Below are 18,293 nucleotides of genomic sequence, written 5' to 3' on the forward strand. Positions count from 1 at the left end.
TATCATTTCCTAATTGGTTTTATCATAAAAACATGGAAAAGGTTTATTAAATTGTAAAAACTTTGTTTCTGCGGGACATCCTGCAGCTCATTTTGCTGTAGTTCATAGAGTCTCAACCAACTCAATCTAGTTTGGTGGTAGCTGCAAAAAAATCTGAAGTATAACTACTTTCAAAGTAAGTACTGGACAATTAATCAGGAAATAATACTTTCAAACAAGGAAGATTTTTTTCAGTTTTTGTTACATAGTGTTATTTCCTTTCCATATTTAGGAGAAAATGTTCTGATATGCATGCAGAGTCCAAAATTGCGTACTTGCAGTAACATTTTTAAATTACACTGCTTAACCTTTAAAAATCGTTTTTATAAAGTGAAAATTTTTAATATAGTTAATAGTTGAATTTGGTTTCAATGTTTACTTTTGGTTATCTTTTTAATGTGTAACATGACTTGAGTTTCAGATCTGGGGGGAAAGCAGTATACAAATAAAGATTTAATACTACTCCAGCTTGAACATCCTTATCCAAAATGCTTGGCACCAGAATGGTTTTGGAATTTGGATTTTTCCAAATTTCGGAATATTTGTAACATACAGAATGAAATATCTTTGATGGGGCATAAGTCTAAACACAAAATTCATGTATGGTAAATATACATCTTATAAACATAGCCTGAAGGTAAATTTATACAATATTTTAAATAATGTGGTGTGTAATAGGTTTGTTTGAAGCCCTGGTAGCGCAGTGGGTTAAACCGCTGAGCTGCTGAACTTGCTGACCAAAAGGTCAGAGGTTCGAATTCGGGGAGCATGGTGTTAGATCCAGCTTCTGCCAACCTAGGAGTTCAAAAACATGCAAATGTGAGTAGATCAATAGGTAACGCTTTAGCAGGAAGGTAACAGCGCTCCATGCAGTCATACTGGCCACATGACCTTGGAGGTGTCTACGGATGACGCCGGCTCTTTGGCTTAGAAATAGAGATGAGCACCAACCCCCAAAGTTGGACACGACTAGACTTAATGTCAGGGGAAAACCTTTACCTTTACCGAATAGGTTTGTTTACACTGAACCATCAGTGTATCTCAGCCACCCAGGTGGATGATTTTGGAATATTTAAGATATCAGAATTCAAAATAAGGGATTCTCAAACTTTACTGCCATATAAGTCTTATTGAGGCTCCATAGTCTCTCTGAATTCCTATTTTGGAACAATAGTGTTCACTTTGAGATAAGGAAAATCACAAAATAAGATGGAAATTGCATTTTACTAAAATTTTACTATTATGGTGGGAAAGACATTAAGAAAAGTATTGCTTCATTTTTATTAGACCCAGCATCACTATAGTATGCTTCTGCTAGTATTTATTTATATAAAACATTTATATTCCGCCCTTCTCATCCCAAAGGGGACTCATGGTGGAGCACAACATAGATACAGTAAACATTAATAATAATAATAATAATAATAATAATAATAATAATAATAATAATAATAATAATAGTAATAATAGTAATAATAATAATAACTTTCTTTATACCCCGCCACCATCTCCCCGTGGGGACTCGGGGCGGCTCACAATGTTACAAAAGTAACAGTGCAAATACATTAACAATATACACAGTTTAAAACACACGAAGATGATAAAACAGAAGTTAAAACAAAGGTTTATACAACAGTAGTAATATCAAACAACCACCAATGCCATTCAATGCTGGAACATAAAATAAACTATAAGTATACATTAACGCTAATGTTAATGATCTCCACTTTAAAACCAGTCATTTAAAAACCATCTCAGATCAGCCATCCCGGATCTGGTCAGCAGGATAAAGTTTCTTATTGTTGCCTCATTGCAATGTCCCAAAGGCGTGGTACAGTGATATGCACACACACACACTGATTCTCTTGATAGAAATGTTTTAGTCCATAAAACAACATAAATACTTTAATTGGACTGAAAAGAAAAAAAAAGTTTTGCAGACCAAGGTGTACTTGCTTTAAACATTCCAGTGTTTCTGGTGCCATCATGTGGCCATCTTTTGTGTTGTTTGTTGATAAACAATTAACTTTTAGCATTAATTACAGCTGCAAACTTTGTAGTAATATAAATTAAATTCTGTCCAACTGTAGGCAATCACTTTTCCCTTCTGGTTCACATATGTATTCGTCTTGAGTCTTTAATGTTACATAGCCACTCAGATACTGATACATTAATAGCTCGTGTTAGGAGCAACTTGAAAAACTGCAAGTTGTTTATCGTGTGAGAGAATTGGCCATCTGCAAGGATGTTGCCCAGGGGACACCCGGATGTTTGATGATTTACCATCCTTGTGAGAGGCTTCTCTCGTGTTAACGCATGGGGAGCTGGCAGAGAGAGCTCACCGCTCTCCCCGGATTCAGAACCACTGACTTATTGGTCAGCAGTCCTGCCGCCACAAGAGTTTAACACACCGCACCACCGAGGGCTAATTAATTAATTGACTAATAGCTCACCCAAACAAATTAAGAGAGTTATTTGAGGAGCGGTATTTAAGAAATGGAGGAGGCAACATTGATACGTTAGAGTTTGCAGTTACAGTAGAGTCTCACTTATCCAACATTCGCTTATCCAAGGTTCTGGATTATCCAATGCATTTTTGTAGTCAATGTTTTCACTATATCATGATATTTTGGTGCTAAATTCGTAAATACAGTAATTACTACATAGCATTACTGCGTTTTGAACTACTTTTTCGGTCATTTATTGTATAACATGATGTTTTGGTGATTAATTTGTAAAATCATAACCTAATTTGATGTTTAATAGGCTTTTCCTTAATCCCTCCTTATTATCCAACATATTTGCTTATCCAATGTTCTGCCAGCCCGTTTAGCTTGGATAAGTGAGTCTCTACTGTATTTAGAAAGCACCAGTATGGAATAGCAACTGCACATATGCATAGTAACATTTTCCTCTTCAAAATATGCACGTGTTAAAATACTTTAATAGATATGCTTATTAAATTTTACTTTATCTTAGTGACCTAGGAGATAAAAACCTTGTGACTTGAAGGTTGGGTTGCTGACCTGAAAGCTGCCAGTTTCAAATCTCATCCGGGGAGAGCGTGGATGAGCTCCCTCTATCAGCTCCAGCTCCATGCGGGGACATGAGAGAAGCCTCCCACAAGGATGGTAAAACATCAAAACATCTGGGTGTCCCCTGGGCAACGTCCTTGCAGACGGCCAATTCTCTCACTCCAGAAGCAACTCCGGTTGCTCCTGACACGAAAAAAAACTTTTATCTTAGAAAATTACTGGGAGTCTTTTCTTATGGCATCAAGCTTTCTTTTCATATCTAATGCTGCCATGAGAATTTTTAATTTCCATCTATAACAGTTTATGAGTTATTTGTCTTGTAGAGCTTCATAATAAACAAAAAAATTCCACATTTCCAAAAGTCTCATCTTTAGGTGTTGTGGTTTTGTGTGCCATTGCAATGCTTTGGGAACATTTATAATTGATTGGTAGAGCTTAGTCATCTCTTTTTTTGAAGAAATAAAACACCATTATAACTGATGTCACAACAGTTTTAGTTATTGTTAGTAATTAGTAGTGGAGCCTCCGGTGGCCTAGGGGATAAAAGCCTCGTGACTTGAAGGTTGGGTTGCTGACCTGAAAGCTGCCAGGTTCGAATCCCACCCGGGGAGAGCGCGGATGAGCTCCCTCTATCAGCTCCAGCTCCATGCGGGGACATGAGAAAAGCCTCCCACAAGGATGGTAAAAACATCAAAACATCCGGGTGTCCCCTGGGCAACGTCCTTGCAGAGGGCCAATTCTCTCACTCCAGAAGCAACTCCGGTTGCTCCTGACACGACAAAAAAGTAATTAGTAAAAATGTTTCAAAAGAACCCTGTGCTTTCATGTCAAAAGTAACTAAAATATTATTTGTGTGTACCCCCCAGCCACATTCCTGGACTTCACATGAATATATGAAACTACAGTTAATATCAAACTTACTGTTTTCAGTGGTAGAAATGGAATCCCAGCCACTTACGACCTATTAGGAATTGTGGGAGCTGAAGTCCAAAACATCTAGAGGAGCACAGTTTGAGAAACTCTGTCCTGGAGATACCGAGAAGAGAGTGTAGATCAGGCATGGGCAAACTAAGCCCCGAGGGCCGGATGCAATTCCCTGGGCACTTACCTCAGGATTTCCTCATTTTTCCTGTCCTCTCAGTATAAGGACATGGTGACCTGCCACGTCCTTATGCAGAACGGATGGGGGAGGAAGGCATGCAGCATCTGAGAGCTCCCTGAAGCGCTCTCAGTCACCACATGTCTCATCCTCCTCCCAGCATAAGGATGGTGCAAACGGCCCAATTCTTATGCCAAGAGGACAGCCCGAGGAAGGCACATTGTGGTTGAGAGCTCACTAGAGCGTTCTTGGCAGTCACCTGTTTTGCTCTCCTCCCAGCATAATAATCCAAAGATTGGGGGAGGAGGATCATGGAGAAGGATCAGGGCGGTCTCTGCATATCTCTTTCCCCCCCTGACATAAGGATGATCCTCTCAGTCAGGACCACAATGCAGCCCCAAGGCAAAAAAGTTTGCCCATGCCTGGTGTAGCTCATACAGAAGGTCCCAAATAAATAAATGAAACCATGGAAAAGTGAAATCATGTATATCAATTCCATAGGTCATAATGTACTTGGTCTCGGTCTCTGTTTGATGTGTTTATGGGCATTGAATGTTTGCCCTATGTGTGTATAATGTGATCCGCCCTGAGTCCCCTTCGGGGTGAGAAGGGCGGAATATAAATACTGTAAGTAAATAAATAAATACTTTTGTGAAGAACACTTGAATACTAAAAGATGATCTGCAATACAAAACAAACTTTCCTTCAGTCTACCTCGTTGCCATCCCAATAGCCTGAACAGAACAGCTATTGGATGTCAGGGCCCGAAACTAATTATGATAAAATAACCTATAATGAGGGGCCCCTAGTAGCACAGTGTGTTAAAGTGCTGAGCTGCTGAACTTGCGGACCAAAAGGTCCCAGGTTCAAATCCTGGGAGCGGAATGAGCGCCCGCTGTTAGCCCCAGCTCCTGCCAACCTAGCAGTTCGAAAACGTGCAAATGTGAGTAGATCAATAGGTACCGCTCCAGTGGGAAGGTAACAGCGCTCCATGCAATCATGCCGGCCACATGACCCTGGAGGTGTCTATGGACAACAGTGGCTCTTCGGCTTAGAAATGGAAATGAGCACCAACCCCCAGAGTCAAACACGACTGGACTTAACGTTAGGGGAAACCTTTACCTTTACTAACCTATAATGATAAATGTAATATTAGGGTACAAAAAGAATGGAGTTATTCTTCACCTGGCTACAATGTTTGTGCCGTTGCTACAATGCACCTGGTTGCAACTTCAATGCAGCTGTGCCTTAATGGATGAAAAAGAATTTAATTAGAAATGATTAATTTATAACTAGTCATGCACGGTGAGTTAGGAACTCATGCTTCAAGTTCCACTACTTATCCCCACCCCCAACAAATGTTGGCAGGAAAAATCTGAAAAGGGAGCTATGTGTACAGTTACAGATCTTTTGACTGTCCATCTTATGAGCAATATTGAACTGGTTAAAGCTCTTTTTCAGTACTTTACTGAGAACATAAAGCAGATTTATAGCAGTTTTTTAAAGTAATAGAGGCTCTATTAAGTATCAGTATTTGAAGTTTATTTTATTAATATTAAATTTTTTAAAAATTATTATTATTATTATTATTATTATTATTATTATTATTATTATTATTATTATTATTTCTCCCCGGAGCGACTAACACTGTATTACACAGCTGCTGTCTCATTCATATAACTCACACTTCATCATAGACCCTATATTAAACACTCTTTTAATTTTTGCAAAATTTTGCAAAGTGTCATAACTAGACATTCTGTATGATAATGATAGGCCTTGGTTCAAAACTTTGGATATAGATAGATTTCATATTTGAATGCTTGTTGTCCTTTTTTTTCAGTTAGAGCAAGTGTCATTTTTCAAGTTATTTTTAACTCTAGCAACTCCATGAGACAAGATCTTTATGTTCTACATTTTCTCCATCAAATATTGACAATACAGTAGAGTCTCACTTATCCAACACTCACTTATCCAACGTTCTGGATTATCCAACACATTTTTAGAGTCAATGTTTTCAATACATCGTGATATTTTGGTGCTAAATTCGTAAATACAGTAATTACTACATAGCATTACTGTGTACTGAACTACTTTTTCTGTCAAATTTGTTGTATAACATGATGTTTGGGTGCTTAATTTGTAAAATCATAACCTAATTTGATGTTTAATAGGCTTTTTGTTAATCTCTCCTTATTATCCAACATATTCGCTTATCCAACATTCTGCCGGCCCGTTTATGTTTGATAAGTGAGTCTCTACTGTATTAGCAAAGATTCTAAGAAAACAATATATTGCCTTGTTATTTGATTAACCACTTTAGAATCCATAACCCAAGTACAAATAAAAGTTTATTTCCTCATGAAAATTGTAGATTTTAAGTCTAAACATTTGCCAGCATCTGCTATAGTCCGGATTTTCTAAAAATAAATATTTAATATATCAACTCATACATTTATTTAGATTAGCAAATGTTTTTACATAATAGAACATCTATTCATTTTTCTAATAAGCAGTAATAGTATGAATTCTCACTGTATATTCCTTAATGACATAACCTACATTATTCAGCATGCTCATTATGTGCACTATTTTGACCAATTGCGTATTTATGACCTTAAGTAACCCTCCTGAGTGGACAAAGAATGTAGAGTAAGTTGAATATTATTCTTAAAATGCATGTTTGAATGTCTATTTATGGAATGCATTCTATCAGAGCTGTACAGTGTTCCCTCGCTTATTGCTGAGGTTAGGTTCCAGGACCATCTGCAATAAGTGAAAATTCGCAAAGTAGGGACACTATATTTATTTGAATATTTATACATTATTTTAGTAGTTATACACTATTTTAAGTCTTTATCAACCAATTGTGTGTTGATAAATCACCTCCTTCTCCTCCCGTTGCTTCTTGGGCTCCTTTTCTCTGCCTTTGGCTTCTCCTTCGTCCCTTCCTTAGGCTGTAAACTGTAATTTTTATGATGTATAATATTGGAGCTCCGGTGGCAAAGTGCGTTAAAGCACTGAGCTGGAGACTGAAAGGTCCCAGGTTCAAGCCCAGGAGCGGCGTGAGCGCCCGCTTTTAGCTCCAGCTCCTGCCAACCTAGCATGTGAGTAGATCAATAGGTACCGCTCCGGTGGGAAGGTAACGGCGCTCCATGCAGTCATGCCGGCCACACGACCTTGGAGGGGTCTACGGACAACGCCAGGTCTTCGGCTTAGAAATGGAGATGAGCACCAACCCCCAGAGTCGGTCACAACTGGACTTAACGTCAGGGGAAACCTTTACCTTTACTATCATAAAATTACAGGAGAAACTTTAAGTGAGGCTCGCAACTCTGCGCTTCAACAGCGCAAGTGATACATTTCTGCAAAGGGATGAAAAGTTTACTTAAAAATGTAATTTAAGATGGAATTTGAAACTTTGATTAAATCATAATTATAACATTTTTCATTCACTATACAAGTGTTTCCTTAGCCTTCAAATAATCACCATAGCTACAATTAAATGTTAAAGGGTGCATACTTTTTTGGGGGGAATACTCTGTATATTCAGAATATTCTGGTGGCACAGTGCGTTAAAGCACTGAGCTGCAGGACTTGCGGTCCAAAAGGTGACAGGTTCAAATCCCGGGAGCGGAAGGACTGCCTGCTGTTAGCCCCAGCTCCTGCCAACCTAGCAGTTCAAAAACATGCAAATGTGAGTAGATCAATAGGTACCGCTCCGGCGGGAAGGTAACAGCGCTCCATGAAGTCATGCCGACAACATGACTTTGGAGGTGTCTACGGACAATGTCGGCTCTTCGGCTTAGAAATGGAGATGAGCACCAACCCCCAGAGTCGGTCATGACTGGACTTAACGTCAGGGGCAAACCTTTACCTTACTCAGTATATGTAGCTTAAAGTGAATATCTATTGTATGGAGGTACTCCTGTATAAGTCGATCTTATGTATAAGTTGAGAACAGGTTTTAGAGCTAAAATTATGTATTTTGATATGATTCCTGGGTCATTCCATAGAGAACAGAAATTCCAAACACCATGTCAGCAGGCCAGCTGCCCCTTGCCCGCCTTTGCCATTTCCCCACCTAGACATTTAAAAAGGCCAGAAGCAGAACCATGGCAGAGATAGTAGAACTGAATAGTTCATTTTGGTTCTCCTGGAATGGACTAAGCTCTCACCTAGAATCATAGAATCATAGAATAGAGTTGGAAGAGACCTCATGGGCCATCCAGTCCAACCCCCTGCCAAGAAGCAGGACATCGCATTCAAAGCACCCCCGACAGATGGCCATCCAGCCTCTGCTTAAAAGCCTCCAAAGAAGGAGCCTCCACCACAGTCCGGGGGAGAGAGTCCCACTGCTGAACAGCCCTCACAGTGAGGAAGTTCTTCCTGATGTTCAGGTGGAATCTCCTTTCCTGTAGTTTGAAGCCTTTCTCCACTTTACCCAGAGAAGGGGATGATTTCCTTTTCTGATAAAAGTTGAGGTACAATACTTACATTGACCCACGGATAAGCTGACCCAGATGTTTTGTTTTGTTTTTAAACTAAAATGTAATGCAAGATTAAAGGGGTGCATTTTAGCCCAAGAACTTGCAGTGGCTTAGGAAAGATATTGCAGCCACTTCAGAAGGAGGAAAACATACAAAAACTTATGTTGTGAACCAGGGCATTGCCATCTTGGGAGTTTGGCAACCCATGAAGAGTTGGCATGAGGCAACTCTGATGTTCTTGGCATGCTCCGTGCTCCATTTAGGATTTCTTTTTCTTTTAAATGACTCTTTGAATTAACCATGACTATTTTATCTGATTTCCTCAGGTATACATTCACAGGAATATATACATTTGAATCACTTATAAAAATAATTGCAAGGGGCTTTTGTATAGATGATTTCACCTTCCTCCGGGATCCCTGGAACTGGCTTGATTTCACTGTCATTACATTTGCGTAAGTTTCATGTTCCTTTCTCCCCATCCCTTTCAAGTTGCAATAACTTAATAGCATACAAGACTATTGAATAAATTTGCTTTTTATCATTTAAGGATGTGAAGTGACAGATCAGTCTATGAGAAAGGGCTGGATATGATTGTTTAACGATCCATCATGTTAGATAGCATGTTTATCCTGCATTTCTCTACTAGCTTATTATTCTGACAACATAACCTTACCTGTGTCCAAGAATTAACTCACAGAAGCATGGATTTAGTTCCTCTATTATATTTGCACCTGTAATTATGTTCATAGAATGACTCAAGATTGTCTTCAGGAAAAAGTTGTGTGGAGAAACAAGTTGTTTTGCTGGTCATTCTTACCTAGCTTCATTATTATTGTGGGGTTATTTTCTTTCTTTACTTCTTTCTTTCTTTCCTCCTTTCTGAATCAATATATTGTGTATTAGTAGTAAAAGTGAATGATGAGTTGACCTCAGTAGTGGGGAGCACATGGTTCCCCTAGTAGTACAGTTACTGACCTAGAAGCTAATATTGGATCCAATACTTTCACCCTTCTTCCAGAAAAGCAACAACGTTCCCATTTTCTCTGCATAAATCACTTTAATTGGCAAGTCACAATAAAAGTCTCTATGGTTCATTTGTCTGACAGTTAAATGTAAATTGACCACAATTGAAATATCTTAATGAAATGCAAACTGCAGTAAAAAGGTAAACATCTGACTGTTGCTCTTTAATTTCCCAATAAAGTTACCCATGGGGTCTTCATGAAGACCCTCAAGTAAGTAGCATGCCGTCTGCCTCAATTCTGAATAACTGTGATTTAATCCTACAGGTATGTAACAGAATTTGTAAACCTAGGCAATGTTTCAGCTCTTCGAACTTTCAGAGTATTGAGAGCTTTGAAAACTATTTCTGTAATCCCAGGTAAGGAGTAAATGGTGTAAGGTGTTAGGTCCCTTGTACCTCCCAACTGTTCCTTTTTATCCTGTCATTGTGTTTGTGTGTGGACTCCCCTATTACAGATATGTGACAGAGTTTGTGGACCTGGGCAATGTCTCAGCGTTGAGAACATTCAGAGTTCTCCGAGCATTGAAAACAATATCAGTCATCCCAGGTGAGAGCGAGGTTAAACACAGAGGCTGACTCAGACTCCATGGAAATTCCAACCACATTTCTTCACCATAAGCCTTGTTGCTTGCGCATTCATTCAAAAAAAGGGGGGTGGGGAAGCAGAAAAAGCAGGAATCATGTTTTGAACAGAAATGAACATTATGATCCTTTGCTTTTTTGCCATTTGCTTGCTACTTTTGAAATCAGCCTTTGCGTTTAACACATCGTTGCATGAGACCCTAGAGTACACGGCGTGTGTTATTCGCATCATACAATGTCAAGCTCTGAGGTCAGGCTGTGACACAAGCACAATCATAACTCTGATTTTTTTTACCCATGCTTAGTTTTTTTTTAAACTCGCATAATATACAATTATAGTTGTTCTTGGTATTTTTAATGACACTAATATCTGAATTGCCACTGAATGTACTGAAATAACTGAATCACCAGACAATAATAAGATAAAAGATAAAAGTGGCATGAACATTGCATGGGAAATATACTGTTTTTCCAAACCATCTGCAGTTCCTTAGCATTAAGCTATAGTATCTTAATTTACTTTCACTTTCAATGTGTTATGAAATTGATGCCTATAGAGGTCTGGGGTAAGAAGTGTTGGCAATTTATATTTTTTAAAAAATATAATTCCAGGCCCTTTGTATGTCTATTTATACTCGACTTAATTGTTTTCAGTAGTATTTCCTACAATATAAAAATGATTTTAGTCTTTGTGTGATGGGAGGGTTTGCTCTGTGTGAAGTTAAGGAAATGCATGATAACAAAGTCACTTGTTTTAGCATTAAAACAAGTTGGGAATTTGTTTTAATTTAATTTAATTTTTTGGAACTACATGTAGTACATTTTCATCCAAAGTTCAATCAACATAAGCTGCTGGTGACCTCATCTTCACAAAATACATCTTCACGAATGACTTTTTCTTTTAAAAAATTAAAGCATTAGTTCAAAAAATAGCAATGCCATTTATTGGGGCTTCTGCATGACGTTGGTTAATTTTTTTTTAAGACTACGACAGCGTTATGACAAGTTTGTAAAATGTGTGTTTGCCATCATTCTAACAATGCTCTTCTGCTTGCAGGCTTGAAGACAATTGTGGGAGCCCTCATTCAATCTGTGAAGAAGCTGTCAGATGTAATGATTCTGACTGTATTTTGTCTGAGTGTATTTGCTCTAATAGGGCTCCAACTGTTTATGGGCAACTTGAGGCACAAATGCTTGTATTGGAATCCAGCTAATTCAACAGAATCAAATGACACTTACCTCTTTAATAACACATTTGGAGAAAATGGTACATTTAACATGACGCCCTTTGACTGGAATGAATATATAAAGGATGAAAGTAAGAATGTAATTTTATATTGTTACTTTTTGAAAAACTCATCTGGCCGAAATCTCTTGGCTAGTCCCAGATAAAGTTGGCCCACTGAGTTAATAGACTTGATGTGTGTTACCTTTCCAAGTTTTCAGTGATTCAATAGTTGTATTCTAACTGGGACTTGCTTATGTAATTCTATATATTTAATTTTTATTTACAAATTTATTTTAGGTGTTTTATACTGACATAAAGATTGCAGTGTAGATTTGAATCAACAGTAATACCATATGTAATGAAGGCATAAAAATAAAAATACACAATCAATTCAGATAAAACACATGAGTGGAAAATTGTATTTGATACTCTGTGTATGTGTGTGTGTATATGCCATCAACTCCTCTGTTGACTTATGGTGAACCCATGAATTTCATAGGGATTTCTTAGACAAGGAATACTCGCATAGTAACTGCAAAGTAAGAGGAAATTACTGTCAATGTGCTGTTTCATTAGAAGGGTTCTCTTCTTCTCTTCCAATTATTATTATTATTATTATTATTATTATTATTATTATTATTATTATTTTATTGTATGACACAGCAAACAAGATAAACATGCTGGATTTCGTATCACAAAATCACAAGTTGAACACTTCCCAATTGTCTAGAACTGTGTGATGTATTTTCGGGTGATGCGCGCAGATCCCAGTAGGGTGGCCTTTATTATTATTATTATTATTATTATTATTATTATTATTATTATTATTATTATTATTAACTTTGAGGCTGGGATGCCATCTGTCAGGGGTGCTTTGCTTGTGATTTTGGTGCCCAAAGGCAGAAGGGGATTGGACTCAATGGCCCAAAGGGTCTCTTCCAACCCTCTTTATTATTGTTGTTGTTGTTGTTGTTGTTGTTGTTATTGCTTGGTGGCCAACTATAGTCCGGCCCTCCAATGGTCCGAAGGATCATGAACTGGCCCCCTGTTTAAAAAGTTTGGGGACCCCTGATATAGACAAAAAAAAATCTGCTTTGATCAGACCTCACCTGGAATACTGTGTCTAATTCTGCGCACCAAAATTCACAATTCAAGAAAGATACTGGGAAGCTGAAAAATGACCAGAGAAGGGCAACCAAAATCACGTCTTATGATGTGTGGCTTAGAAAGCTTGGTATGCATTGTCTGAAAAAGAAAAAGTTAAGATGGATCATAATAGCAATGTTTAAATATTGGAAAAGATGTCATATTGAAGATAGAGCCAGCTTGTTTTTTGCTATTCAAAAGATTAGAATACAGAGCAATGAATTCGAACTGCTGGAAAAGGCATTCTGCCTAAACATTAGGAAGATCTTCTTGACAATAAGAGCTTTTCGATTGTGGAATATGCTACCTTGAAGTCTCTTTCCTTGGAAGTTTAAACAGGAGTGTGGGTCTCTTTCTTTGAAGGCCTAAAAAGAGCCTGGATATCAGGAATGTTTTGATTCCTTCATGGCAGGAGGTTGGACTGGATGACCTTGTGCTCTGTTTTTCTATGCTTCAATTGACAGTTAACATCTATAGGTTTTGCTTTTAGATATTCTTGTTATACTTGGAGGCAGCCATCTACCATAACAACAGTTAAAGTCACTAGTCCTCTAATAATCTGATATTACCTGACAAATAACTTTAGTGGCCGGAGGTTATTGATATCTGTAAATGGTGCTTGCTGCAAATTTTAAAAATTGTTTTATTCGATATGTTAATTGGGTTTTTATATTAGGATGATGTTTTAATCTGATTTTGTACTGCGGCTGGATGTATTTGTATGAATTTTATATGTTGTAAGGCGCTTTGAATCCCACCCATGGGAGAAAAGCGGGATAGAAATAAATCCATAAATAAATAAATAATATTACAACATTCTTATTCATGACACATAACATTTGCAGAGAACTGAAAGGCATTTCCTTGAGAATTTGGTTTCCATCTTCCATGTCCTAAAGGGATCAATGGTCCTAATTTTTTTTTTTTTTTGGAAACACTTTAATCACATCTTGCAGTAGCATAATTGGTCATGCTTCAGGGGATAAAATATTTATCAGTCTGGTTTTACTTGCCTTATGGAGAAATATTTTGTTTTGGTGGTAGCGCAGTGTGTTAAAGCACTGAGCTGCTGAACTTGCAGACCGAAAGGTCCAAGGTTCAAATCCCGAGAGCCTAATGAGCGCCCACTGTTAGCCCCAGCTCCTGCCAACCTTGCAGTTTGAAAACATGCAAATGTGAGTAGATCAATAGGTACTGCTCTGGCGGGAAGGTAATGGCGTTCCATTCAGTCATGCCGGCCACATGACCTTGGAAATGTCTACGGACAACGCCGGCTCTTCGGCTTAGAAATGGAGATGAGCACCAACCCCCAGAGTCGGTCACGACTGGACTTAACGTCAGGGGAAAACCTTTACCTTTACCTTAGGTTTTTTCTAGCTTAGATATTTGGAATGCAATTGAAGGTTCTTGTAATTTTTCCTTATTTTTGCAGTTACTATGCCAGCTCTGTGGAAAGTAGAAACAGTAACCTACTTACTTGAAAACTTGGGAGAAAATATTATTTCCAGTTTGTAAACTGTGACCCTCTTGAACAAGAAAAAGCAAAGCAAGCCATGTTGATGATAATCCACATATTTTGACTTTTGAATTCAGCTGTAACAGAGATGATTTCAGCCTTAAACTTTAAGGTGTTTTTACACATTGAAATTTTGTTGTTATTTAGGACTCAGGGTGGCATAAAATGTAAAAAGAACCATATAAACCAAAAAGTGGACATTAAAATGAAATCAAACTAATCAGAGTATAAAATCAGCTCATACTTAATAAAATTGAATTTTAAAGATTTTTTAAAAACTATTCAAAATAGTTATGTTCAAAACAATGTGGCACCTTTAGGCCCATTCTTTGAAAACTTTGTTTTAGGTCTAGCAAAAAGCTATTTGCCTCCCAATCAAAAGACAACTAGGAATCTTATAATCATTGTTGCTCTTCACTATTGGTCCAAAAAGTTATGCAACTGTTATTAGTAAAAATGTGGAATTGAAAGCATTGAGCAAAAGTGTTATATTATTCAAACACTTCTGAATTATTGAATTTTAATACTTTAAAACCATTTTCTCCATACAGATAATTTTTACTTTTTGGAAGGACAAAATGATGCTTTGCTTTGTGGCAACAGTTCCGATGCAGGGTAAGTCCCTCCTCCACTAATAAGCTTTCAAAGCAAATATAAAGCAGGAACAGGTTTTATCTTTTCCTCCTCTGTAATTTATACATGATTCATATAACATATGCTTTACTTGAGAAGTGGATTGTATTTCTGAGATTTAGACTTATTTTGTAATAATTAGATTTTTGCAATGAATGAAATGTATTGAAATGGAAATGGATCACAGAGGAGCATTTCATGCTGGGACAGCCCTGAGGTAGGCTTGAAATTGAAGCAGCAGATTTTTGAGGATCCCAAGATTTGTGAAAATGAAGGTTGGGTTTGCCATTCCCTTCCAATCAATTCTAGCTATACATTTATCCACTCTTTTTCCGAGTATTACTAGTATTCACTAGTATTACATTTACAGTACAACCCCTGTATCCACAGGGAATACATTCCTGAACTGACCATGGAAACAGGAAACCATGGAATCACCTAAATACCTAGAACATTCCTAAAGAATATTTTGTCACATGGGGTTGTACTATAAATTTTACTAGTATTAATTAATACCTGACTGTTACTCATTCTAACTTTTCTCTTTCTCTCTCTGTCATGCATTCACTCTCTCTTAGTCAATGCCCAGAAGGGTATGTGTGTGTGAAAGCTGGTAGAAATCCAAACTATGGCTACACAAGTTTTGATACCTTTAGCTGGGCTTTCCTGTCTCTTTTTCGATTGATGACTCAGGACTTCTGGGAAAATCTTTATCAGCTGGTGAGAAAACAGAATTGTATAACAAAATCTTAATCGCATTGATATGAAAACAAAAATTGCAGAACAAAACTAAGCTCAAACATAGTACAGTCAGCCCTTTGTTCCTACTGAGGTTTGGTTCCAAAATCCCCATAGATCCCAGCATCTGTGGATGCTGAAGTTTGAGGTTTGCATTTTGGATTTATTAAAAATATTAAGCAGTGGATGCTGGAATCCATTGATACCGAATCCATGGATAAGAAAGGCCAATTGCATTGTCCTACATACAGGGCCGGTTGTTACTAGGCGGCCGCTGACGCGGCCGCCTCGGGCGCTAGCTGCTAGGGGCGCTGTCGAGGCGTCGACAGCGACCCGTAGCGCCACCGACGCCTCCGGTGTTGGTGCGGGCCCGCGGGGCTTCAATCCCCGCGCCCACGCCAAACCGCGACAAGCACCTAGGCCATTTTGCCCTTAGTAACAAACTAAGGGCAAAAATGGCTTATCTGGCATGCGCACAGCCAGATAAGCCATTTTTGCCCTTAGTTTGTTACTAAGGGCAAAATGGCCTAGGTGTGCTGTGCGCACGCGCACAGCACACCTAGGCCATTCGGGCCTTACTTCCTGGTCGCGGCCGGCGATCGCCCGGGCGATCGCCGGCCGCGACCAGGAAGAAAGGCCCGAATGGGCTATCTGCGCTGTGCGCACGGGCACAGCGCAGATAGCCCATTCGGGCCTTACTTCCTGGTCGCGGCCGGCGATCGCCCGGGCGATCGCCGGCCGCGACCAGGAAGTAAGGCCCGAATGGCCTAGCTGTGCTGTGCGCGTGCGCACAGCACACCTAGGCCATTTTGCCCTTAGTAACAAACTAAGGGCAAAAATGGCTTATCTGACTGTGCGCATGCGCACAGCCAGATAAGCCATTTTTGCCCTTAGTTTGTTACTAAGGGCAAAATGGCCTAGGTGTGCTGTGCGCACGCGCACAGCACAGCTAGGCCATTCGGGCCTTACTTCCTGGTCGCGGCCAGGGCACGCTGGGCGGGGGGCGGGGCCAACTCTGGCCCCGCCCCCCGCACTATTCGCCCTGGCCCCGCCTCCCACACAGCGTGGGAGGCGGGGCCAGGGCACGCTGGGCGGGGCCAGGGCGTGGGAGGCGGGGCCGGTGGCGGGGGCGCTTTTTAGCACCCCCGCTTAACATTTAAAAATATCTCCGGCCGGCCCTGCCTACATATGGCAATTTTGTTGCAAATTAATATATTACCTGTCAATGTGAATACACTATTTTTCTTCTCTAGACCCTACGTGCTGCTGGCAAAACGTACATGATCTTTTTTGTTCTGGTGATCTTCTTGGGATCCTTCTACCTGATCAACTTGATCCTGGCTGTTGTTGCCATGGCCTATGAAGAGCAGAATCAAGCCACAATGGAAGAAGCTGAGCAGAAAGAGGCAGAGTTTCAGCAGATGCTTGAGCAGCTGAAAAAGCAACAAGAAGCAGCTCAGGTATTTTCTGGTGGGAAAATAACACAACTTCATTTTAGCATAGTGTTAGGGTTATGTTTGGATATACAACAGAAAAAGCAACCTAATATGTTGTCAAAGGTTTTCATGGCCAGAATCACAAGGTTTTTGTGAGTTTTCTGGGCTGTATGGCCATGTTCCAGAAGCATTCTCTCCTGACGTTTCACCCACATCTATGGCAGGCATCCTTAGAGGTTGTGAGGTATATTGGAAAAACTAAGCAAGGAAGGTTTATATATCTGTGGAAGGTCCAGGGTGGGAGAAAGAACTGTTGGAGGCCAGTGTGAATGTTGTATCACTTTAATTAGCATTAATGGCCTAATAGATGGCTGTCATTACCCAGAGCAGTTGTCCAAGAAATAGTAATGTAATTAGGGATGTAAACACCTACTAATTTTCTTCACAGAGGAAGCAATGAATAGTTTTATCATTTTTTTTTCTTATTGCAAGAAGGTTCAAAGACTTTCAATTTGGGGCTTTTTTGGAACGAAATTTGCATATGGCTGTTTTATGTATAAATCAGCATTTATGCACTAGATACAGTATTTTCTGTGTATGAAATATTTCTGCACAGAATGAACCACATATTAATTTTGCATATAATAAGTCCCCAACTAAAATTTTTCTGTTGTGTGCACCTACAAAAAACATATGGATTTTGCACAAAAAAAACCACAATCTTTTTGCCATTCTTCATCCTGGAGAGAAGGGACTAGTACTGCCTTAGGCACCATGCTATTCGACATATTTATTGGATAATGGAATAGAAGACATGCTTATCATGTCTTTGCAACAAAGCCCCCGGTGGCGCGAGGGTTAAACCTTTGTGCTGGCAGGACTGATGACTTGAAGGGTAGGTTCCTGACCTGAAGGTTGCTGGTTGAAATCCAACCCGGGGAGAGCATGAATGAGTTCCCTCTATCAGCTCCAGCTTCATGCGGGGATGTGAGAGAAGCCTCCCACAAGGATGTTAAAAACATCAAAACATCTGTGTATCTCCTAAGAAACGTCCTTGCAAATGGTCAATTCTCTCATACAGAAGCAACTTGCAGTTTCTCAAGTCGCTCCTGACAGATGACACCAAATTGGGAGGGATAGCTAATACTTCAGAAGACAGAGTCAGAATCAAAAATGACCTTAACAGATTGGAGAACAGGGCCAGAACCAACAAAATGTATTTCAACAGGGAGAAATATAAGGTACTACATTTAGGAGCCCCGGTGGCGAAGTGCGTTAAAGCGCTGAGCTGCTGAACTTGCAGACCAAAAGGTCCCAGGTTCAA

General features: G+C 39.3%; 1 protein-coding gene across 9 annotated transcripts in view; it reads left to right on the plus strand.

Moving 5' to 3' along the window:
• scn1a (sodium channel protein type 1 subunit alpha) overlaps window positions 1–18,293 on the plus strand; it is a 157,289-nt gene that overhangs the window by 90,155 nt on the left and 48,841 nt on the right. For 6 of the 9 annotated variants that reach the window (XM_062969201.1, XM_062969196.1, XM_062969202.1 and 3 more), the window contains 7 exons: window positions 6,735–6,825; window positions 8,990–9,118; window positions 10,146–10,237; window positions 11,330–11,590; window positions 14,714–14,777; window positions 15,374–15,515; window positions 16,787–16,993. In XM_062969201.1, coding sequence (XP_062825271.1) covers window positions 6,735–6,825; window positions 8,990–9,118; window positions 10,146–10,237; window positions 11,330–11,590; window positions 14,714–14,777; window positions 15,374–15,515; window positions 16,787–16,993 — 986 coding nt within the window. Of the gene's footprint in view, window positions 1–6,734; window positions 6,826–8,989; window positions 9,119–9,955; window positions 10,048–10,145; window positions 10,238–11,329; window positions 11,591–14,713; window positions 14,778–15,373; window positions 15,516–16,786; window positions 16,994–18,293 lie in introns of all 9 variants that reach the window. The other 3 variants (XM_062969197.1, XM_062969203.1, XM_062969207.1) reach the window with 1 other exon arrangement.

Source organism: Anolis carolinensis, chromosome 1 (assembly GCF_035594765.1).
Source record: "Anolis carolinensis isolate JA03-04 chromosome 1, rAnoCar3.1.pri, whole genome shotgun sequence".
NCBI lineage: Eukaryota > Metazoa > Chordata > Lepidosauria > Squamata > Dactyloidae > Anolis > Anolis carolinensis.